We start from the raw sequence: 25620 nt of genomic DNA, 5'->3' as shown, positions 1-25620 counted from the left end.
TATAATTCCATCTGGGTTTTCTTCTGATTGGTCGGTTGTGTTGTGATATGCGGTGGTTGATTACGTTTCTGTGGTTGAATGGTGGGGTAAACTCAGTTGGGTTTTTAAACTTCGAATGCTCAGGGAGAAATTTTGATATTTTACGAATAAAGAGAGAGGATTCAGATATTTGGAGTGATGGACTGGTTTAATTTGATGTGTATAGTACTTGGTCAAATCGATTGATTATTAATGTTTTTTAGTTTATGTGAGTTTTGGAAGTGCTGTGGCAAATGGCAATGCTGTGAAATTGCACAAGTGTTTATCTGTATTCGAACAAGTAAAGATATAAATATTCATATTGTACGTTACAAGAACTGAACGAAATAGACATAGCACACAATTTCATTTCTGGGTAAGCACCAAACAAACTCATAAGATTTACTGTGAAGAGGAAAGAAGGAAAGGCAATTTTCATACAAGGATCTTTAAATGTATGCACAACTCATTCCGCCACAAATGCCCTTGACTCTACGTATCTGCGATGGGCTATATACTTAGACTTTATATGGTGCAATTCACAAGGAATCAGTTTGAGTTCCCTGATGAGTATAGCATAATTTGATATCTTTCTGCCTCTGAACAAAATTCACTGCTGATAAATGTAAAAGCTGATTTTTTGTAGATATTTCAAGTTGAGTGCTCTTATGAAGTTTAAACTTTAAAGTGTTTTTCATGCTCATTATGGGGCTTTAACATGAAATAGTTGTTAGATTTCTGATTACCATATTTGACTCATATATGCTAGTTATCTATATCTGCTTTTTATTTACAGGTTTATCTGGATCAAATCAATGAAGAGGCAGGCCCAAAAGTTGGTGAGTCTTTTATCAACTTTAACATTGTTTAGGAAGGACTGGCTTGGACTTTCTTGGCTTTTTATTTTTTATTTTTTATAAGTAATTTTTGTCCCCGAGGGGAGTAAGGGAAAAGGGAGATTCAAACTGGTGACCTCTGCTTCATAAGGCGTGACTCCTTGCCGATTGAGCTACCCCTTAGGGACACTTTCTCAACATAAATAATCAATTTATGCAGATGTTGCAAATTTCATACGCTAACGAAGCTTTTTAACATTTGGAAATTGCTTCATACAGCTGCAAATTCCTTGAAGTGCCTGATACGTGATTTTTTTCACCCTTTATTGTATTGTGTAAGTTCAATGGATCATTTTTTTTCATTTTCAGCACTCAACCCAGATAAGTGGATTGAATTTAAGTTGCAAGACACAGCAAGGGTTAGTCACAATACTCAACTCTTCAGGTATGTAGTCTAGGCTCAACCTTTTTCTGTTTTATTGAAGATCCGCTAATGGGTAATCATCTTGATGGGTGAAAAGTGTTTGGTCAGAAACCCGTGACCAGTTTCAAAGAGACAGTACTCAACCAATTGGGGGCAATGTAGAAAAACTTTAAACAAAGAATATAAAGGAGAATGAAGTGAGTCAAACTAGGAATAATTTACCTGTAGTTGTTGGAGCTGAAGAAAGCAAAAAAAATATATCTAAATGAGGGTTGTTGTGGATGACATAGTATTAGTAAGTAAAGTGAAGTCTATATCAAATATACGGAGCCTTTTGTGATATCTACACCCCTTACTGGAATGAACCATCATTTCTCAACATTTACATGTATTAAAAGCTCACAAAGGCACCGGATTTCTCATGGAGGTTTATTTTTACTGTTGGATGTCACTCACCATTAAAAGCTTATGAAAACCTATAATATGCTTATGTTCGCTAGTCAACTTATGTTTATTTCTATCTTTCCACTAGATGTACAGTCGACATCCAAATGTTCTAAAGTACATTTGATCAGCCTTATATTGTGCCCTGGTTAATTTGGCAGCATCATCATAATTTGGTTAACCTTTCTAACAGTGTAGGGTTTTTAAGTTGTCAGTGTGGCTTCCACATGCCTTGTTTGTATAGTTTGGAAAGAGTGTTCAATGTAACTTATTTTTTGATTTTTCACCTTGCAAATGGTAGGTTTTCATTTGATCCTACAGCCAAGTTGGGTCTAGATGTTGCTTCATGCATTATTACAAGGTATGTTGTGCTGTTTGTGACAAGTGAACTTTACTGTAAAAAACCTGTTGGATCTGGAAGAAATCCACCTCTGAATTGATCATCTTGATGCATTATTGTCACCGTAGGGCTCCTATAGGACAAGATGCTGAAGGGAAACCAAAATATGTCATACGCCCGTAAGTCTTCCACTCTTCCTGTTTAATAAGATGCCTGATCGGAACCTTTTTATCTCAGTCTATTGTACCTGATTGTGCAAATTTGAAGTTTATTGTTTTACTAATTGTATCTATTTATGATGAGGTTTATACACTTTAAATTGCATGAGTCTGCAAATACACACATTGCCATGCCCTTTTTATACTGGCAAGCTCAATATCATCCATTTTTTACTTCTCAGTTCTTGCATTACCTGAACCTAGAAGGTAAGGTCTGTGCTAGGTTTGGCAACACTGAGGGATGAATTTGAGCTATTAGTTTCCAATTTAGAACGTTTAGTTTACTTCATATTTATTTATTCATTTTTCCTCAAAGTCTTTAGATGTTTGCAGCTTACTAACCAGAGAACAAATTGTGAGTTAGAGAAGACTGTATACTAGATACAGAGGCTCTGATCCTTATCTCTAAAAATTACATTTCCTTGGTCTTAAATTTAAATAAGCATCTCTCCATCCCAATAAATATAATAACCTAATTATAAGCATCTCTCCACCCATTTATTGACTTACCTAATATAATTTAGGGTAATGCTTATTTATTGAATTGCGTAAAATTATTTAGGCCAAGCACCTATTTATTGAATTACCAAAAAAACAGCACCATTGACTTTAAAACATAAAACTAAATATAATAACCTAATTAATTAATAAGATCTAACTTAAAATAAAATTTGTATCTTTCCATCTGCATCATAGGGCAAGTTTGTTACAAGCTCTAAATGCGTTGTTTTTTGTTATGAGATCTCTACCCCTATCTATTTTAACCATGTTGTACTGTTGTATCTCATTTTTTCTCTTTGACTTGGTTATATCACAAATCCTGACGTTTCTGTATATTTGGATGTCCTGATTACCTGGATTAGTTACTCTATAAGTTAGTTTGATATTAGATTAGTTGGACTTTGATGTATTTAGACAGTATGATCACCATAATTTAAGAGATTGGGTATCTTTTATATTTCTTCAGCAAAAATCAACTAGGAAAAAGGCACATAGTTCCCTGTCAAGGTTCATGTCTTGATTGACAATGTCTTAATATTGGAATGATCAGATGTTGATCATGTACTTGCCATGTTGGCTACTTTTGGTTTTGTCTATAGGCAACTTGTGGAGCTAACGTGATATGTTCTGTTTTCAGCTATACTCCCATATCAGATCCAGATTCTAAGGGATTCTTTGACTTACTTATTAAGGTTTGCTGTCAATTATGGATTACTCAACTTTCCTCCTTTTTTTTCTTCTTCTGATTTCACTTTTGAAAATGTCCTGCATCATACATGGAGTGCTCTTCATATTTAAAGGTTTTTTTTTTTAAAAAAAAAAAAAATTATTCCAGGTGTATCCAGAAGGAAAAATGAGTCAGCATTTCGCAAGCTTAAAACCTGGCGATGTAGTTGAAGTCAAAGGGTAAATTATACTTGTCCCCAAGTGTTAACAGATGATGTGCTGTATATTATCTTCATGGAAAGCTCAAATTTCTTGCAGGCCCATTGAGAAGCTAAGATATACTCCCAATATGAAGAAACACATTGGCATGGTAAGAGAAATTATCTAGAAATTAGATTTTATTTGACACCGATGTCGTCAACTTATGGTGTGCCATTTATTTACAATTTAATTTATAGTAAAATGATAGTGCTAGGCTGCGACTCTTATTGTATCAATGATGTATTATCTGTTTGTGATTGGAACTGTCTCTTAGTTCTTAATATTACATTCAGTTTCTAGTTCTCACTGCTGTCCTTTTCTAATGACAAGAACCATTACTTTATCTGTAAATTAGTCATTGTAACATGGAATATTTTTGAAGTTTAGTGAATATGTGTGCTCCTTTATCTGAAGTTAATTATATTTTGTTCATTCAGATTGCTGGTGGCACAGGCATAACTCCAATGCTTCAGGTTATTGAGGCTATACTGAAAAATCCTGATGACAAAACTCAGGTGAGGGTTGTGCCTCTCTCATATTGCTATTTTTGTAACCCTAATTAACATTTTTCTCTTGTTGTGCAGATTGCATGTGCTACATGTGTGTGTGTATTACAATTATGGTTTTAAAGGCATTAGGATTAGTTAGGGGTGGCAATTTGGGTTTGTGCCGTGTCGAGTCGTGAAACAACTATATGGGTTGACCCATTTAATTAATCGTATCAAACCCCTCACTCGACCTGTTTAACTAAATGGGTAACACGACAAGACTTGAATATCTCATTTAATAATTAGATCGTGTTGGGTTGACACAAACACGACCCGTTTAAACTTGTTTAATATAATGGTTTTTTTTCCCTAAGTAACACAATATTTGACTGATAAAAGAAGATTACAAAGGGGAGCGGAATGGAGCCCAAAAACCAAAAGAAGTAGCCTGTGGGATGGGCATTGTTAGAAGAATGTAGAAGAATGTGTTAGAAGAATGTAGAAGAATGTATTAGGGTATGAGGGCAATTTGGTCATTTATGTATTCTCAAAGCTTATATATAATATGTGTGAGGTAGGCTACGTATCTTAGAACGAGCCTCCTCTTTTCTCAAAACCTACTTCATGCAAACCTCTCAACATGGTATCAGAGCCTAGGGTTTATTCTTTTTTCTAATATCGTGTATTTTTCTCCTTTCTCCAACGTCTTATCTGTTCCTTTTTATCTCTCGCCCCCATTCATCTTGCTGATTGAAGAAATATAAATTCTTGGGCTTCATGCCCGTGGTAGGAGATGGCGCCGAGCTCACTCTCACCAATAATGTGATCTCGGAGCCATCTCCAATGTTGGATTTCGACCCGTTGTCGTCGGCAGAATTGGTGTAGTCGTTGTCTTTGGTGGTTGGTTGGTGTAGTCGGCCGATTCTGCCTGAGGTGGTGGCTGGAACTCTCGGTGGTAGCCGGAGACCGGTGTTGGGTGTCGCTGACTGCTTTTTGCGTTGTCGTTGGGTATTTTCCGGCACGATTTGAGTGTCACCGGCGCATTCTCAGTAGTTGCGTGTCGTCGGAGGGTCTGTGCGTTGTCGTTTGGTGTTTTCCGGCACGGTTTGGGTGTCGCCAGCACGTTATCGGTGGTTTCCGGTGCTGTCTGGGTGGTTTTTGGCGCTGTCTGAGTGATTTTCGGCGCTGTCTGGGTGGTTTTCTGCACGATCTGAGTGTCGCCGGCAACGTTTGGTCCTTTTCCGGCGATTCTCCGGCGATTTACAAAGAAGAAGCTTGGTGTTTGGTTACAAGGATTTGCTGCTCGTATTCGGGATAAGGATATCCCAACCTCAAACCGGGATAAGGCTGTCCGCGTTTTGATTTTTCACTGTTCAGACCGGTTCAGACACTATTCATACCGGTTCAGACCCGGTTTAGACCCTGTTCAGCCCGGTTCATACCTTTTCAGCCCGGTTCAGACTCTGTTCAGCCCGGTTCAGCCTCTGTTCATCCCGGTTCAGCCCTTTTCAGCCCGGTTCAGACTCTGTTCAGCCCGGTTCAGCTCTGTTCAGCCCGGTTCAGCCTCTGTTCAGCCCGGTTCAGCCCTTTTCAGCCCGGTTCAGACTCTGTTCAGCCCGGTTCAGCTCTGTTCAGCCCGATTCAGACCCTGTTCAGCTCGGTTCTGACCCTGTTCAGCCCGGTTCAGGTTATTTTTAGTTGACTTAAGTTACTTGCAGCAAGTTTGTTTCGAATTAGGTCTGTTTTGGTTGAGTTTTTTGCCTATTTCTACTTGGTAGTTTATTCTTTGGTGGGATCTTGTAGTTGTTGACTTTTGGTTACCACATTATGGCACCTAACTCCGATTTGATTACTTCTGCTTCTATGGGTCCGGCCCTTATGACCCTTGTGAAACTAAATGGCAAAAATTATGTTTATTGGTCGCGATCCGTAGAAATATACTTGCGCGGGAAAGGTTTGTATTCTCACTTGGAATCTGGGAAACCTTCGGATCCTAGTTCCGCAAGTAGTTGGGACCAGGCCGACAATCAAATTATATCTCTTATGTTGAACAGTATTGAGCCCCACATTGGATCCTCGTGTCTTTATCTTCCTACTGCAAAGGCAATTTGGGATCATCTCCAGCATATGTACTCTGGTACTGGGAACATCACTCGGATTTATGAGGTGTGTAAACAATACTTTGGGCTTGAGCAAGGTAATCAAACTGTGGATGAGTACTACAATCAGGTTGTCGCCATTTGTAAGGAGAGAGACATGTATCAGCCACTCTCCACTGATTTGAAGAAAATGGAAAAGCAACGTCAAGATGTAGATGTGGTTCGGTTTCTACTTGGCTTGAAACCTGAGTATGAGTCTGTTCGTGCGCAGATTTTGGGTGGCTCCGACCTCCCATCACTTCCTGAGGTTTTTTCTCGGCTTCAGCGTGCTACTATTTCTGATCATAGTTCTCTATTGAGCACGGAACGTAATGGTGATCGTGCTGCTTTTATTGCTACTCGTGGTAGCTTTAATAGTTCCCGTGGTGGACGGGGTAGTCGAGGTGGTCGTGGTTTTCGTGGTGGACGTGATTATCGGGGAGGTGGTCGCATTGGAGGTCGTGGGCCTCGAAAATGCACTCATTGTGGTCGTACTAACCATTCGGTGGATTTTTGTTGGGATTTACATGGCACACCATCTGGGTTTGCCAATCAGGTTACTTCTCATGAGGGTTCTCTAGCCCCGGCTGGACCACTTGGTACTCCAAGCTCACCCCTTGAGAATGATCTCATCTCCATCCCGAAAAATGAGTATGCTCAGTTCTTAGCCCATAAGCAGGCCTCTTCCTCTTCCACTGCTACTCTTGCTCAGTCAGGTACTGCATCTCACTGTCTTTTATCCTCCACTAGCAACCCGTGGGTTATCGATTCTGGCGCCAATGAACATATGACTGGTTCGTCTACTTTCCTCTCTAATTATCATCCTGTCACATCACCTAGAAGTGTCACCCTAGCTAATGGTTCCCTATCCAAAGTGGTCGGCTTAGGCACTACCCATCTGAGTCCTGACATTGAGTTGTTATCTGTTTTACATGTCCCTGGCTTTCCTTTTAATTTGTTATCTATTAGTCAAATCACAAAATCCCTTAACTGTTCAGTTAGTTTTTATCCTTCTCTATGCATTTTTCAGGATCTCAAGACGAGGAGGATGATTGGTATGGGGCATGAAGTTGATGGCCTATATTATCTCAATCTAGCACCAACAATTTCCTCTCATGCGTTGCAGTCGTCGGCCTCCGCTCTTCAGTGGCATTGTCGTCTTGGTCATCCTTCCCTTTCTACATTGAAGCATCAAGTCCCCAGTCTTCGTCATGAGACGTCTGTGCCTTGCGAAGCTTGTCAGCTTAGCAAGCATCATCGTGTCTCGTTTCCGTCCCGTGTTGTTAGTAGGGTTTCTAGTGCTTTTGAGTTAGTTCATTCTGATGTATGGGGTCCAATTAATATCGCAGCCAACAAATTCCACTATTTTGTGACCTTTGTGGATGATTTTTCCCGTATGACATGGTTATTTTTAATGAAAAATCGTTCAGAGTTATTTTCTATTTTCCAACTTTTTCGCACTATGATTAAGACTCAATTTGCTCAGAAAATCCGCATTTTGCGTTCGGATAATGCTAAAGAATATACATCTCATTCGTTTGCCTCGTATTTGTCTGATAAAGGCATTATCCATCAAACATCCTGTGCTCACACTCCACAACAAAATGGTGTGGCTGAACGCAAAAATCGTCATTTATTAGAAATCGCACGTTGTCTCTTAATTCATATGCATGTTCCCAAACAATTTTGGAGTGATGCTGTCCTCACCGCTTGTTATTTAATTAATAGGATGTCCTCCTCGGTCTTAGATGGTACCTCTCCTCATTCTCTTTTATATCCTTCTTCCTCCCCATTCTCCTTGCCATTGAAGGTTTTTGGGTGTGTTTGCTATGTTCATAATTTGGGTCCCGGATTTGATAAGCTTGACCCTCGTGCTACTAAATGTGTCTTCCTTGGGTATTCCACAACCCAAAAGGGATACCGTTGCTATAGTCCGGTTCTTCGACGCTACTTCACTAGTGCCGATATCACATTTGTTGAGTCTCTCCCCTATTTTTCTGCTACTACCTCTTTGGGTGACTCTTCCCTTGAGCCTGATGTCGAGTCTCTTCCGCTGCCTATTCCTCTTCTCTCTGTGCCGGTCTCTCCTTCTCCTCCGGTCTCGCTACCTCACCACCAACCTGCTCCACTCCAAGTTTATCAACGCCGACTTCGACCATCAGCTCCTGCACCGCCATCATCATCCTTATCGTCTCCAGATCCGCTGCCTCCACATCCATTCGACCACTTGCCTATTGCCCTACGGAAAGGTACACGTTCTTGCACTACCCAACATCCCATTAGTCAGTTTGTCTCCACTCGTTCTTTATCCACTACATTTTCTTGCTTTATTTCCCATCTCTCTACTGTTTCTATTCCTAAGACAGTGCAGGCTGCAATATCTGACTCTGGTTGGAGGCAAGCTATGGAATTGGAAATGAAGGCCTTGCATCACAATGGGACATGGGAGCTTGTTCCCTTACCACCTAATAAGAAAACTGTGGGTTGCAAATGGGTCTACACAGTTAAGTTTCATCCTGATGGTTCGGTTGAAAGATTGAAAGCTCGGTTGGTTGCTAAAGGCTATACGCAAACGTATGGTATTGATTATGATGACACTTTTTCTCCTGTTGCCAAAATTTCATTTATTCGTGTTCTTATTTCCATGGCTACTAATCTTGATTGGCCCTTGTTCCAATTGGATGTCAAAAATGCCTTTCTCCATGGGGATTTGAGTGAAGAAGTTTATATGGAGCAACCACCTGGGTTTGTCGCTCAGGGGGAGTCTCAGGGCTATGTTTGTAAATTAAGAAAGGCATTGTATGGTCTCAAGCAATCACCGCGGGCATGGTTTGGAAAGTTCTCTGAAGCGGTACTGAAGTTTGGTCTGCAGAGATGTCAGACAGACATTCAGTATTCCACTTACATACTAGTGCTGGCTATATTCTCCTTGTGGTATATGTAGATGACATTGTCATTACTGGGGATGATTCAGGAGGCATTGCCCGATTAAAACAATTCCTACAGGATCAATTTCATACAAAGGATTTGGGCAAACTTCGATATTTTCTAGGCAGTGAAGTTGCTAGATCTCGAACAGGTATCAACTTGTCCCAGAGAAAGTATGCACTTGACTTATTAGAAGAGACAGGTCTTTTGGGTTCTCGGCCAGTTGATGTTCCAATGGATCCAAATAAGAAATTACTAAAGGATGAAGGTGAATTATTTGAAGATCCCGGCAGATATCGTCGTCTAGTTGGGAAGTTGAACTATCTTACTATCACCAGGCCAGATATTTCATATGCCGTTAGTGTTGTCAGTCAATTCTTGGAGGCTCCTCGGGTTTCACATTGGGAAGCTGTTACTCGGATTATTCGTTATGTAAAGAGACAACCTGGTCTAGGAATATTGTATAGACCAAATGGACATCTCAGGGTAGAAGGTTTTACTGATGCAGATTGGGCAGGCTCTCCTTCAGATAGACGGTCTACTACAGGGTATTGCACATTCTTTGGTGGTAATCTTGTAACTTGGAAGAGTAAGAAACAGACTGTGGTGGCACGATCTAGTGCTGAAGCAGAGTACAGGGCAATGGCTCATACGACTACTGAGCTGACATGGTTACAACATTTCCTTCAGGAGATCGGCTTCTCGACTACTACTCCTATCCCATTATCTTGTGATAACCAGGCTGCCATACATATTGCATCTAACCCGGTTTTTCATGAAAGGACTAAACACATTGAGGTTGATTGTCATTTCATCCAAGACAAGATACTCAATGGAAACATATCTACAGTATTTGTGAAGTCTGGAGACCAATTAGCTGATATGTTTACAAAGTCTTTATGTCGTAACCGGTTAGAGTTTATTTGTTCCAAGCTGGGCTTATATGATATATATGCTCCAGCTTGAGGGGGCGTGTTAGAAGAATGTAGAAGAATGTGTTAGAAGAATGTAGAAGAATGTATTAGGGTATGAGGGCAATTTGGTCATTTATGTATTCTCAAAGCTTATATATAATATGTGTGAGGTAGGCTACGTATCTTAGAACGAGCCTCCTCTTTTCTCAAAACCTACTTCATGCAAACCTCTCAACAACATTAAAGAGTGAACGATTGTGTATTGAAAACTGTACATATATGGGTTTCATCACCAAACAAAGAGGCAGAAGTTGGAAGATAGCTCCAATTCCAAACGCCATAAGACAAGTGGGGGCAACCCAATATCCATTCTCCAGTCCTCCACACATCTTGGGTCTACCTAAGTAGCCTAATTTCGTCCCCCTTCACTTGACTTCTTTACCTTCTTCTTATTTTTCTATATCTAACATCTGATTAATAAAAGGAAAAGTGTAGTGATCACGAAACAAAAACACTGGTTTTATTTCTTATACATGCTGCCATGATTGTTACTCATTCAATTTAATCAATATTTCATGTTGGTATGTCGTGTACTGATGTTTACAGCGGCCCCAATAGTATTTTTTTTGTAAAAAAAAAAAAAAAAAACCCAATTGGGTGTGTCAAATTCTCTACCAAATGGCCATCTCCGATGTTGTTTCCCATTGGAGGGTGGCCCAAGGTCAAAGGAAGAAGGAAGAAAATGTGGCTCTCACTTTGCCTTAACAAAAGGATTTTGCATGGGTCTCTATCGTTGGTGGTAGTGGTTGTGCTTGCTTATAGATACCCTTTTAGGCTTTTCTTTAAATCTTTGGTGGAATCGTTCTGCTTCGTCAAATCCAAGTCGATTCCGGCATCTTCATTGAGCAATTAATATTGCCTCTTTGTCCCCACAGGGTTCCAACTACCAGTCAGTCCACTTCTTTTGTTCTGTGTAGGAGAATCACATATATTTTCTTTTATTTAATTTAATTTCTAGTCCTTTCAAATGCAAATTTTGACGCTTTAATCCCCTTCAATTATCACTAACAAGACAAGTGTGTCGTGTCATTATAGATTAAACATGAGCAGATTAAACACTCAACACTCACTTCATGTTAAAAGCTGTTTGTTTCATCAAACTGTTGAACTTTCTCTTGAACTTTGTTACAGCTGTTGTACAATGAGTGTTGGATTTTGTTACAAAGATAACATCTGCAAGAAACAACACACTTTCTTTATCTTGATCATCCTCGTATCCTTAGCCACACATTTGTAATTTGAATTTCTGTTGCAATCTTGAACATGAATTATCGTACTAACAGATTCTTCGAAGAGTCGCGAAATGAAAATCAATTTCAATATGTCTTGCACCTGAATAAAACATAGGATTGATTGTGATTTGTGAGGTAGGTAGCACCGAAATTCTTGTCACCATAAGGCAGGTGAAATGGTGACGAAAATACCCAATTCCTTAAGAAATGATTGAATCCATCGAAGCTCAACAGTGGTGTTTGTTAACACTCAATACTCTGCATCATTTTCGTGAACTCTAAGGGGTTGTTTGTTAAACAACACCCTATAACATTCCCTTCTTAAACACTATTCACTTCATTCCTAAAAAAATATTAACATTAAAACAATCTCACTTATATATCACATCATTTATTTTTTACTACTATTTAAATAAAAAAAATGGAAAAATACAGTTTACCCCCTCTGAAGTTTCAGGAGTTTTTCAATTTTAACACCAAAGTTTAAAAATTGGCAATCTACCCCTCTGAAGTTTCAAAAATTGGTAATTTAAACCTTCCATTACTAATTTCCGTTAAATTGAACGGAAATTTTTTTTTAAAAAAAAAAAAAAAAAACTGAGGGTAATGATGTAATTTTATAGATTTCCGTCCATTTAGACGGAAAAATTAAATGGAGATTTTAAATTGCCAATTTTTGAAACGTCAGGGGAGAGATTGCCAATTTTTGAACTTTTGGGTTAAAATTGAAAAACTCCTGAAATTTCAGGGCGATAAACTGTATTTTCCCCTAAAAAAAATTACTACAAAACAAATTTTTTTTACTTTTTACTTTTCTATACTAATTATTACACTCATTTTTTTTCCTCACCAAACATAGACAATGTCATGGCAGTGGGTGTTGTTTAACAACGGTAACCAAGAAATTCGCTGGAGCTAAGTATACATGTATATTTTTTATTTTTTATTTTTCTCTTTTTAGGGGAATAGTTGGTTGTAGGATGTTGCTGGGTTAAACATATCGTTAAATCCAATCTTGGTGAGTAATTTGGTTTTGGAATTATGTGATTCAGTTTACGATCTACGTTTACATGATAAAGCTCAAAATGTTATATTTTACTTTTATTGTTAAATTATTTTTCAATACAGAATACTCTTATTTATAAGGGAATTTAGATAAATAAATCTAGTAATCAAACCAACCATACTAAATTACAATAAATCCTATAAAATGTAAGTAAGTTACGGTATCATTTTAATATATTTCCTTTCAATACAAAAAAGGATATTCTCTGACATAAGTTACAGTGCCACTCCAAATATAAGGTGACACTCTAACTTAATAATATTTTTAAAAAATATATAAAAAGGTCAATTCAGTGTATTATTGGGAAATTTTATCTATTTAAAAAAATAAAAACACATTTAAATTCAGAAAGTCATTATCTCTCAATCCATGATTGCAATCAAAAAAAAAAAAAAAAAAGAACTATTGCCTCTTTGATTTTGTCAACCGAAGAACCTCTAAAAACGAACGAGGACGTATGCTGAAATGAACCCGCTACCTACCCTCGCGGTTCTGTCCATATACTGATGTACCACTGTTTTCTCTTGTATAAGTAATGATTAATTACAGAAAATATATTTCTTTTAAAAAAAAAAAAATAGTAATTATTCTTTCCTTTATGTAGGTGACAATAGATCGACAAATAGTGTCCGCAATATTGATATATATGAAGTGAAGTATTTTATTCTTTTTTCTTTTTTGTTTTCTTTGTTGTTTTTAAGTCTTTTCCAATGAAAAATATTCGTGCCTCTAAAGTAAGTAATCATCCTGTTTGTACGGTTAATAATATGTGGATTCACAATCCAGCTAGAATGTGTTATTCTTTTGCACTTTAATTAAAAATAATAATAATAATTATTATCTCCCTTCAACTATAAAGCATTGTTACTTTGTCCCCATGAACTGACAACCCTATTTTTCGACCCTATCAAACTACCATTTTGTGCCCAAAATCCTCATTCCATTAGTCAAAGGTGTTAACTCAGACGATCAACCCATCACATGCGCTCCACATGTCATCTTGAAATTTTTTATCCCACATGTTCTCCCATAAACTACAACGCATTGTCACTTTACCTCCTCCAATTACAACGCATTGTCATTTCAAGATGGCATGTGGGGCTCACGTGACGGGTTGACCGTCTGAGTTAACACATTTGATTGACAAAATAGGGGTTTTTGGCATAAAATGGTAGTTTGATAGGGTCCAGCAGTAGGGTTGTTAGTTCATAGGGGCAAAGTGACAATGCGTTGTAGTTGATGGGAGAAAATGTAATTACCCAAAAAAAAAATGAAAATTAACCAATAGTGATATATCTCAATTTTATTAATTTGTAATATAATTATGGACGGATTTAAGTAGAGATTATGAGGCATTTTTTTTCTTATTTTCTTAAGAATCCCTTCTAATTTGGTCAAAAAAAAAAAAAAAAAAAAAAAGCGCTTCCTTATATATATATATATAATCTGAAAAATGACAAATTTTTTGATAGTTTTGTTAGAATATACAGAAAATATATAGTTAAAATAATGATAATGTAGAAATAAGTGAAAGCAATATAGAGGAAAAAGCACAGAAAACTTTACGAGTGATTCGATGTTAGACACCTACATATATAATATTTTCCGTATATTCTAACAAGTTTGACGCTATTTTTTTTTTTTTTTTTGACATGTCCGCACAAGAGAGGGAAGGGGGATTCGAACTAGTGACATTCGCTTCATTAGGTGTGGTCTCAACCGATTAAACTACCTCTTGGGGACACAAGTTTGACGCTATTAATGTTATACAGTGTGACAGTTTCAAAGACTCGGATGATATAGCAAGTGAATATTACTTTTAGTCCATAAATATCTATTTGGGATTTTCAATTTTTAATGGGATTTTTCTTTTTTCTTGTTCCATTTATAGTTGTACTTATTTTAACATTAATTATGGCAAATTCTAGGATATAAGATCCTCTTCACGTCAAATTAATTTCTTTTGTAATAGTATTAATGATGTTATGTTAATTAAAATTTTTAGGGTTAATAACTTTTTTAGTACCTGGGTTTACAGTTTTTTATTTTTCTCCCTAGGTTTCCAAAATAGTCAGACATGGTATATTACCTATGAGAAAAGACAAAATTGATACCTTGTTAGTTTTCATTAGCCCCAATTAACAAAATTTCACGTCATCGCCATGTAAATGAGTTGTAAGGACAACATATGTCCCTAGTTCCACATTGTTTGATACCTCGTTAGTTTTCTCTGAGGTAGTCTCATTTTACTCCTCCCGCATACAAGGTCTCTACCAACGTGCTCAAATCAGGTTAGATCACGCCACAAAGTCGATTTCCTTCCCGAAATCGACCCACTACACCCATGATATTCCACCAACTCCAACCCAAAATCCAGACAGACAAATCCAATACTAGCAGACTGATACTACCAGTCCACACCTAAATCCATACAAAACCGAGAATACTTCCAATCGAAAGCCAAATCCAAACCGACACGAAAATCCAACAATCGCAATCGCAAAAAAATTGAAAAAATAGGGCTATTCTAAACCCTAGGTGGACGAACGGGAAAAATGGGAGAAAGGGGGAACACTTCAATTTTTTTCCTTTTTGTTTAATGTTTTTGCTGTCGTGGATTTACACGTAATTAGAGTTACCTTTTTTAAAAAATAATAATATAAATAAATAAAAAAATAAAAACTTAATAGTGGACATGTGTCGCAATATTAATGAAGATGATGTAAAATTCTGTTAATTGGGACTGACGAAAACTAACGGAGGTATCGATTTTGTCTTTTCCCATAAATTAGGTACCATTTTTTATTGTTTTGGAAACCTAAGGGGAAAAATAAAAAATTGTAAACCCAGATACTAAAAAAGTTATTAACCCAAAATTTTAACTAACGTGGCAACACTTACACTATTAAATTTACAAAATCTGATCTTGATTATAATACTGTCTCTTTCCATGTTTTTGCATATGCATATGCAAATTAAAGCATATGTGAAAACATGTTTACAAATAGAGAATAACTTCTATAAGGTCTTGGCACAAACCAAGGCCTTTGTGCCCTCCAATAAGAAGGCGACACATCAGCATGGAATACTATAACAAAAATATGGTGTTTTACCTAATCTTTTTGTAAAATACCTAAAACAAAATACCTTCTAGAATAACATTTTTCATATTTTTCTCCAAAACCATTCCAGCCACCAACTTGCTGTCGGAGACGGTGTGGAGACGATGTCGGCCGGGTAAGAACCAAGCTCCTCCTCCCTCTCTCCGGCGCCCCTCTCTCTCACCGGCGGCAGTAAAGAAAAAAAATTTTCTCTGCAAATTTTTTTTCTACTACCGGGCAACAGAGAACAGAGAAAATTTTCTCTGTTGCCCGGCAGCAGAGGAAAAAAACTTTTCTCTAATGCCGCCAGTGAGAGAGAAGGGCGCCGGAGAAAGGGAGGAGGAGCTTGGTTCTTACCCGGCTGGCATCGTCTCCGGCGGCAGATTGGTGGCTGGGGTGGTTTTGGAGAAAAATATGAAAATGTTATTTTAGAAGGTGTTTTGTTTTAGGTATTCTAGAAAAAAGATTAGGTGGAATGCCATATTTTTGTTATAGTGTTCCACGCTGATGTGTTGCCTTCTTATTTGAGGGCACAAAGGCCTTGGTTTGTGCCAAGACCCTATAGAAGTTATTCTCTTTCAGATAATATAATAAGATGTTTTGTGGTTTTTAGAAGTTCTTTAAAGCATATGGTTTAGCTAAATATACCGCTGTCAACATTATGTTTGAAAATATATTCAATTCATCTCTAATTTTCTTTTCCATTCAGATCAAAAGTAAAAAATGTCATCCTTTGTAACATTTTCCTCATTTGAATAGAAAAAAAAAATGTTTGATTGTTTCTGTTTCATTTCTTATACTTGTTGGGCTGAAAACTTGGAATAAACCATAAATAGAGGTTGCAGATTTATCACTCTTTTCCACACATTTTTATTTATTTTTATCAAGCCGACGGTCACGATCAACTGCCTGAGACTGGTCATCCTGATATGGAAAAGTCCAGATCCTTTTGAAACCATGGGCCACTGGCAAAACCATGGGCATTCCCATCACCCTCCCTGGGTACGGAATCTGAACTTGTGGAATAATTGCACGCCATTTCTTACTTTTATTAAAAGTGAGTAAAGAAATAGACCATTTTTAGATGATGATGACTTGATCTTAATCTTATGCCACTTTTTTTTTCATTTCTTTTTTCTTTTCTTTATTCCGAGCAAAAATACATTAGAAAATAACTAGAGAAGCTACTCTACCTGTCACGTGATTATAGTAACATCTGTTTGTAGGAAATTAATGACAAAAATAACTTAATCGGTGAGAACCGGCCAAAGCGCTCGTGATTTAAATCCAGTTAAACTATATATAATCTGACTTAATCCCAACAAATCATTAAAAAAATTAAAGATAATTTACACTAATCATACACGAAAATTCTCAATCCCAGATTCTAATCTTATACCACTTGGACAAGCAACTCTTTTCCATATCCACTGAACCAGACACACAACTAAAACAATTTCAAACGAATTAGAGAAAAAAAAAATAGAGAAACCAAAATTTCATTCTTCTTGGTGGACACATCCCATCAATTTCTTCTATGTTCCCATCACCAACTCCCTCAGATCCTGACCTTTTTTTTTTTTTTTTTTTAAAGTAAACCAAAGAAATAAGCAACAAAAACAAGAAACAGAAATCAAATACAAACTTCACAGTAAAAAAAAAAAAATCTTTTAAGCCCAAAAATCAAAAACACCATTGTGTTTGGCAATATTGGAATGGAAAAAGGGAATGAAACGGTACTGTACTATAGCAGATTTGATTGATATAAGAGAAAAAAGTAAAAAAGTTTTATATAAAAAAAATTATTTTGTAGTAATTTTTTTATTTGAATATTAATAAAAAATGATTGATGTGAGATAAAAAATAAAAATATTGGAGTTGATTTTAATATGAATTTTTTGAATTTTTTTATCCGATCCGACCCTTTGTCAAACTCATCCATAAGTACTGAAGGACCGAAGGTGACGGAGACGCAGAGGGGAATGAGATTCTTTCATCTTCCATATATGTGAGCATATTATATATATATATATATATATAAATTTCCATCTGTCATGTCCATATTTATTCCAATCTTCATGTGTAAGTGTAACTTCATAGAAACTATCGTACGTAAGCAACAACTAAATAAAATGGTGTTACTTTTCGTTTTATCAACGATGTTTTTCAAATTGGTACCTTAATTTTTAAAGCATTTTTAATAAACATTCAATTTGTAACTTCAAGTATTATTTTTTAAGGAAGAATCTAATCGATCTTTTGTCTTGTGTATGACGTGGAAGAGGACTTAAAGGATTATTAATAGATTAATTAATGATACTATCTAGTAATACCAACCCTAACATGTAGAATCTATTGCCTGTAAATCTCTCCCAATGGGTATGGAATCTCTAATAACTTTAATTAACATCTTATTTTGATGGATGTCTTGACACCATAACATTCTCACATATATTTTCACTCTATCAAAATATGTCACGTCTTCTATTAATCCTATTAAAAATGTATGTAAAAATCACATATTTTAATAACAGATGTTAGTTCAATAGATTGAATTAAAGTAATTTTCTCGAACCCAAATTTTGTTTTTTTTTTTTAAAAAAAAAAACCTTTCATTTTGATACCAAGCCGCTGTTTCTGATTAGCTTAATTAAAATAATAATGTTGATTATTGTATTAAGGTTGGTGGCTAGAACCTTAATTTAGGTCCAAATTGGCATCAGAACACAGAAACCTAAGGCCCAGACCATGGTTTTCATTGGAGAAACTTGGACCCGTCTGTTGTAAAACCTATGAATAAAATTTAAATAAGAAAAAGTATTTTAGACTACCACCAGTCCACCACCAAAGTTGTACAACCAAGGATATATACATGAATATAAAACATAATCAATAATAATCAGCTGGGCAGTTCCTTTTCTCATTCAAATTTTACTTTTCTCAATTAAATAATAAAAAAATAAAAAATCTCGAACATGTACTATAAATAAATAAATAATATGCGAGCATTGAAGTATAAATAATACTATATATTAAGCTTTCAACATCGTTAAAGGTAACACATCATGCAACTTGCTTTGTCATTTGTGGCAAGTGGTATGTAGGCTGCTGGCTTCCCATAATCATAGCTTACCCGTACACAGTTATTATGGTCGAATGTCGTGTTTGGACGTAAAAAAATGGTCTAAATTTTATAATGATCTAATTTTAATCATGTGTATATAAGTTTTTGAATACCCTTCATTTATAAGCCGGGTTTTAATGGTGAATTCTACTCAAAATTTGTATTATTTGGTATTAGAACTAAACACTATGTTACGGATTCAAGTCACAATGGAAGCGACATATAGGCTGGATTAAAATACTGATAAGTGAGTAGAACCGCCAAAAGAGAAAAGGCTATCATTGGGTCAGTGTCGATAAAATAAACAGCCGTAGATGTTGACTACGAAAGCATGGAGGTATGTTACGATCCTAAATCATATGTATATAAGCTTTTGGATGATTTCTGCTCAAAGTTTATATATTACAATTTTTAAGAGATTCTGATTGATAGTAGCCGTCTCTTATCAAGCTTATCCGACACAAAATTTTGCCAAATTTGATTGCGCTTTACGTTCGGCATCAGAACCATATTCAGTTCATTTCCAAAAAGCCAAGGAATGGTTGCTTAGTGACGTAATTTCCCATAATTTTTGCTCAAACAAAAACGTTGTTAAAGTGAATGAATGTTAATGATCAATTGTCATTTAATGGTTAAAATTGAATTACCTTTTTCAAAAAAATGTGATGCACTTAAAATCACCGATTTCTCCTACCAAGTACAATGAAAAATCACTAGTTTCATTAGTAATAGGTATTGGCAATGCAAATTTTACTATAACCACCTTTATAAATACTTGCTAGTTTATGTGAACCGTCACGTCAGTAATTATTAAATTTAATTATTTAATAGTTGATATGATAAGTATTATAAAGACTTATAAAATGACGCCATAGTCTACATAACATCATTACATATTGTATATAATCAAATTTAATTATTTATCGATTTACATAATAATTGTCACCATATATAAATAATGTTATATACTATACTTTTATTTTATAATTATTTCACGATATGACCGCCCTAACTAATTATTATATGTATTTTTTAATCAAAAATTGATCTAAACAGCATTAGCACCGTAAAGTAGTTGGAGAATAAAACTACCTATATATATATAAATATACTCTAATGATCGTACGTGCATTTAGTCGTGCAATCGATCCAGTGAAATTGCAGCAATCATGGATTACTATAATCATTTCGAGAGCAATCATGGATCTATACAATCATTTCGATGACGGGGCACAAGGGAATCAGTCGATAATATGAGGATAATCTGGATACTTCCCCAGCTGATCATAAACTGCCCCACAGCCACAGGCTTGCTCTAGTGGCTTGACACACGTATTAACAAAGGAAGTACTACCCTATGGTAGGCCCCAGAGTGTCCCATAACTCTCTCTCGTCCTTATCCGACGTTCAAGAATCATCGCCCAAACTGGACCCCACGCGTCACATGTCTCCTACTTCCTCATTGGACAATTAAAAAACACAATGATTCGAAAAGACGAAAAGACCATCCCTTCTCCTTCCTCCTCTTTCTATAAATGGCAAAGCCAACACACAGCTCCGAATTCCATTGTCTGAACTCTGAACTCCCTATCAAGAGAGAGAGAAGGAGAAAGAGACGATTTACTAGGTGAAGATGTTGGGAGTTTTCAGTAGCTCGATCGTGTCGCCACCGGAGGAGCTGGTAGCCGCCGGCAGCCGGACTCCGTCGCCCAAGATCACGGCGACGGCGCTGGTGAACCGGTTCGTGGAGACCAATGAGTCCGCTGTGTCCCTGCAGGTCGGAGACAACGTCCAGTTGGCTTACACTCACCACAAAGAGTCGCCGTTACTGCCCAGGTAAATGAAAAAGAAGAAAACGAAACCGTCGATATTCGTTTTGTGCTAGATCACGGGGGAACCCTATTCTGATTGGTAGAAATGCACAATTAATTGCTCCTCAACACTTAAAATTCAGATTATTGATGACTTAATTAGTATTGTTAGAGTGGATCATGATTTTGAAACACCATAGTCTGCCTGCTCTGATTTATGTCACCATTTTTATCAATAATCTTCACAATTTATATATGCTATTAATCTTGTTGTGTTCAGAAAAACTAGCGACATAAACATGGTTTTACAAAATCGTGGTCCATCTTAACAAATATAACCAAGTAATGAAAATAATCTTACACCGTCTTTTGATCGGTGATGGGGACGGCAGTCTGAAAGCAGAGTGTGGCGATCGGAGGACCGGGAACATTTGATCAACAAAAAGATCAAATGTTTAACTAGTACTGCAAAAATTGATCTATGGGTCGCTATTTGTGTTTCGTGTTGGTTTAGATTTATTTATTATTATTATTATTTTACATGTCCACATAAGAGGTGATGGGATTGAGAGATCTCGTTATTTTAGCCGATTAAGCTACTCCTTAATAACAGATTTAATTTTTAATTTTATGATTGATTCATGTAAATTTATAGGTTGTCTAAAAAATTATTAGGCTAAATTTAAATAGTGTCTAATAATGGACATAAAATTATATAAATTAAACTTAATTTATTTAATTAATCAATTAATTCCCTCGATACCTTATAATTTAATTTCGTATGAAATTTATATAGGATTCAGGTCAAATACTATTCTTTTATTACAACTTCTCAGATCGAAACAGTCAGCACATACTTTGCAGAGAAAGACGATATCTCCACCCTCCACGTCCGTAGCTCACTTGACGTGGAGGGTGAAGATATCCAATGGTCATGATTTTTAGATCATATTGGTTGATGAGCGAGCGGTGATTCTTGAGGGATGGGTCCACCATGGACAAGTATATTTTGGCATTTAGTAGGTGGAGATAGGTTTCTCCGTGCTTGGCACGTGGCTACAGAGATTCGCTGTCTTGAAGTACTGAGTATCAGAGTATGCTTTCGTGAGCCTCAGCCCCACGCGTGTTTGACTTGGCGGAAATTAAGTTATAGCCAATACGTGGACGGTAGGATGATGGTTAACGTTAATTGACATTTACTGTGGATGACTTGTGGTCGTGTAGGACCGACTGGTCCGACCACCTTTTGAAGAAACCTGAATGTTGACAGTTGGGTTGGTCGATTTGGGCATACGTTAAAAGTAACCAAAGAAAAATAAATAAATATTTCTTTGGTAGATTGTGATAATGATTTTAAAAAATGTTTTTTTTTCTCTCAATTTTGATTTGAGCTCAAATTGAAAGTATTCTTTAGTAAAATTTACATTTAAAAAGTGTGGTGTGTGTAGAATTGTTTATTTTTTTAAAAAAATGTAAAACCATTATCAAACGAACAATTTTTTAAAAAAAAGTTGCAATATTATAGGTATTAAAATTGTTTCGTAAATAATGAGAACTAGAGTCTTCTTTGAGTTTTTCTAATTTTAATGTAGTTTTTAAAATCATTAATTGATTAAAATTTAATAATAATCACATTTAATTCAATAGCGTTTTTAAGAACATATCATATGTTTATAGGAGATATATACCTGAGATATATTTACATGAGATATATTTACTCAAACAATAGGACTATTTTTGATTGTATATGGGCAATTTCAGTCAGTAGTGGTCACAGCCACGATTTTATGAAGTGGGTACAAGAGAGCTACAAGTCACAACCACCATTTCTCGATCATTAATGCGAGAGCAAAGGTTAATTATTCGTGGGTCCATTTACTGTGTGTGGATGTCTCGTTTTTTCCTCTCTCTTTTTTCGACTTTCGATACTGGCCACACCGCCATGCCGTAGTTACGCTTTTGGACCTTTAGACCGGATAAGGTTGGTGGGATTTAGGATAAGGATTACATAACTTTAGGGCCTGGGGGACCAACGGGGTAAGTGATAGGTCGTTTAGCGAACTTAATTGAAAATCTAAAAAAAAAAGATAAAGTCTTAATTGGTGGGAATTTGCAGGTCGTTTGCCGTGAAGGATGAGATATTTTGCTTGTTCGAGGGGGCGCTCGACAACTTGGGAAGTTTAAGGCAGCAATATGGTCTAGCCAAGTCTGCGAACGAGGTGATATTGGTGATCGAGGCGTACAAGGCGCTTCGTGATCGCGCTCCGTATCCTCCCAACCATGTTGTCGGCCACCTCAGCGGGAATTTCGCTTTCGTCGTCTTTGACAAGTCTACCTCAACCCTCTTCGTTGCTTCTGTAAGTTAATCACTCCACCCACCACCCACCAAAACGCCTTGCTGAAGCTAATTTAGCTAGCTTTGATTTGGTTAATTAATTGGGTGTATATATGTAATTGTGACAACAGGACCAATATGGTAAGGTTCCTCTGTATTGGGGAATCACTGCTGACGGATATGTCGCCTTCGCTAACGATGCAGATTTGCTTAAAGGTGCTTGTGGCAAGTCACTTGCTTCTTTCCCTCAAGGTGGGTGAAATTAATGAAACAACATTGATTAGGTGCCTCATCAATTATCATTGTTATTTACTTCACTTTGTTGACAATTCTGCACGCCATGGATTCTTCTGTAGGGTGTTTCTTCTCCACAGCAGTAGGAGGACTGAGGAGCTACGAGAATCCTAAGCATAAGATCACTGCGGTGCCTGCTGCTGATGAAGAGATCTGGGGTGCAACATTCAAGGTACAAATTTCTGGAATTCACGCCACCCACATATTATAATTAACTTTCTGTTGTATTGGTTTGACAATTTGGTGTGGTGTGGGGGCGGGTGAAATTTCAGGTGGAAGGGTCAGCAGTTTTTGCAGCCACAGAGTAGAAGACTCTGCTTGAATGGTGGACGGACATAATCTATATATACTTGTGGGATGGAGATGGAGAGGTTTTTATATGGCAAGGGTATGCATGCATGATGGGCCATGTAAATACCTGAATGAGTGAGAGATCGTGTCTGTTGGTAGACTCTGTTTTTATGTGTAGTTAGCCTTCGCTCTAAGCTTCAACCAATGTACAGCTTCCCTTTCTAGTGTAATAAAACAAGGTTTAAGGATTTCAATCTTGTGATTAATTGTTCTCATCCACAAAACATTATGCGTAGCCTTGAATTCTAAGACCATGATATAAAGCTTATGCCATAGTAGCTCTAATGTCAAAATCTACAAACCACATACATATAAAAAAATATAATATCGGGGAAATTGCAGAGATATAAAATATTGAATAAAATTACATTTAGTTCCCAAGAACCGAAGCTGAATTACCACTCATGACAAATAATCTCCTCTAACTACAATTTGAAAACAAGCTTGGAATGGCTCAACTAGATTAAGTGTAGGGTTGGCAATTTTTGACATGATTCGCAAACTTAATACAAATCCAACACGAAATTAAAGGTTAAGATTAAGGAGTCTGACATGTTTAATTAAATAGGTCGGGTTATGGTTGATATATATAGTTTTATATGCATGCTTTGACATGACTCGAACCTAACACACGACATAATTATAGCGGGCACTTGCAAACTCGACACTAACCAAATACAAAATTAGAGAGTTATGGTCAAAGAGTTTTAAACGGATCGGGTTATGATTAACTTATATAGTTTATATACATGCCTCAACACAATCCGATATCGACACGTGAACAAAAATTACCACCCATATTAATCAATGGACTCTGTATATAAAAACAACAACTGACATAGAAGCCTCCCCAACACGTATAAATTTCAACAACTAGGTACGTTCTTTATTGGGTTTCATTACGTTAAAGTCTAAAAACCCTAGATTCCCATTATTTTAAACGCTGAAATTGATTAAGCGATAATAGGCTACGGTGCTCCATTTGCATAGATGGTATTTGCAAGTTGATGTGGCTTATCGATTCACAAAGAAGTACAACTTTGTTGGGCTTTTTGTTCAAACATAAAATTAAAATGATATTGTACTTTACTTACTATTATGTTGAGCTTTTTGACTACCATACTGATACATCTCAATTCTCATATAAATAAGAGTATTATGTATTGAAAAATGATATGTTGAAAGATGATAAAGCTCTGATATCAAGTTGAAATTTGTGGGCAAATCTAAAATATGATAATAATAGTAGAAGCAAAGAGAAATAAAAGAGACACAAAAAATTTACGGGTGCATGGTTCAATGTTAAAAACCTACGTCTACTACTCTAAATAGTCCTTAGGACTGCATTATGCTTATTAAGTTGATTGTTTACAATACAAATATCCCTATTTATAGCCTTATAGGGGAATAAGTCGACCTATACAAGTAAACCTAAATCTGACTTGTACAAAGAAATATAAATCGGCCAATACTAAGAAATATAAATCAATCATATAAATATCATAAAATATATTTTGAATATATTCTAACATGATCAACTAAATAAAAGGAAATAAAGATAATAGGTTTTACTTGGCACGGTCAATGACATACGTCCAAAAGTTTAAACTAATAGAAATAGGTAAATTTAATCATTTAATCAATAATCTAACACTTCATCTTGCATGTAGGCTCAAATTCCTTTTTTAATAGGTGAGAGACCCAACACATGAAATATTTAATTAAAATGATAAGTGAATTGTCGGAGATAAGGTTCAAACTTAAGACCTTTGCTCTGATACCATATGAAATCAACACTTACCACAAAAGTTTAAACTGATAAAAATGATAAATTTAATCATTTAATCAATAATCTATCACGTCAGCTATCTTACATCCCGATGACATAGCCAAAAGACCAAAGGTTTGTTTTATGTATAGAAGATGGGGGCAGGGCTGGCCCTATAAGTTTTGAGGCTTAAAGTAGACTTTTTATTATATTTAAATAATATTTATTTTTATTATATTTAAATAATTTTTATTTAAAAATTATTCCTCTTGCTTTATGGGATTTTAACATTTTTTTTCAAT

General features: G+C 36.3%; 1 protein-coding gene across 1 annotated transcript; it reads left to right on the top strand.

Annotated features, from left to right (window-relative positions):
• Positions 1-20315: 20315 nt before the first annotated feature.
• On the top strand, positions 20316-23744 carry LOC132166652 (stem-specific protein TSJT1). Its single transcript, XM_059577506.1, has 5 exons — positions 20316-20595; positions 22687-22927; positions 23037-23157; positions 23262-23371; positions 23472-23744. The coding sequence occupies exons 1-5, from the start codon at positions 20393-20395 to the stop codon at positions 23505-23507; spliced, it is 711 nt and encodes a 236-aa protein (XP_059433489.1). The 5' UTR covers positions 20316-20392; the 3' UTR covers positions 23508-23744.
• The last annotated feature ends 1876 nt before the right edge of the window (positions 23745-25620 follow it).

Source organism: Corylus avellana, chromosome ca1, assembly GCF_901000735.1.
Source record: "Corylus avellana chromosome ca1, CavTom2PMs-1.0".
In the NCBI taxonomy this organism is placed as follows: Eukaryota; Viridiplantae; Streptophyta; class Magnoliopsida; order Fagales; family Betulaceae; genus Corylus; species Corylus avellana.
The sequence above is the reverse complement of the archived record's forward strand: the minus strand, read 5'-3'. Positions and strand labels throughout refer to the sequence as shown.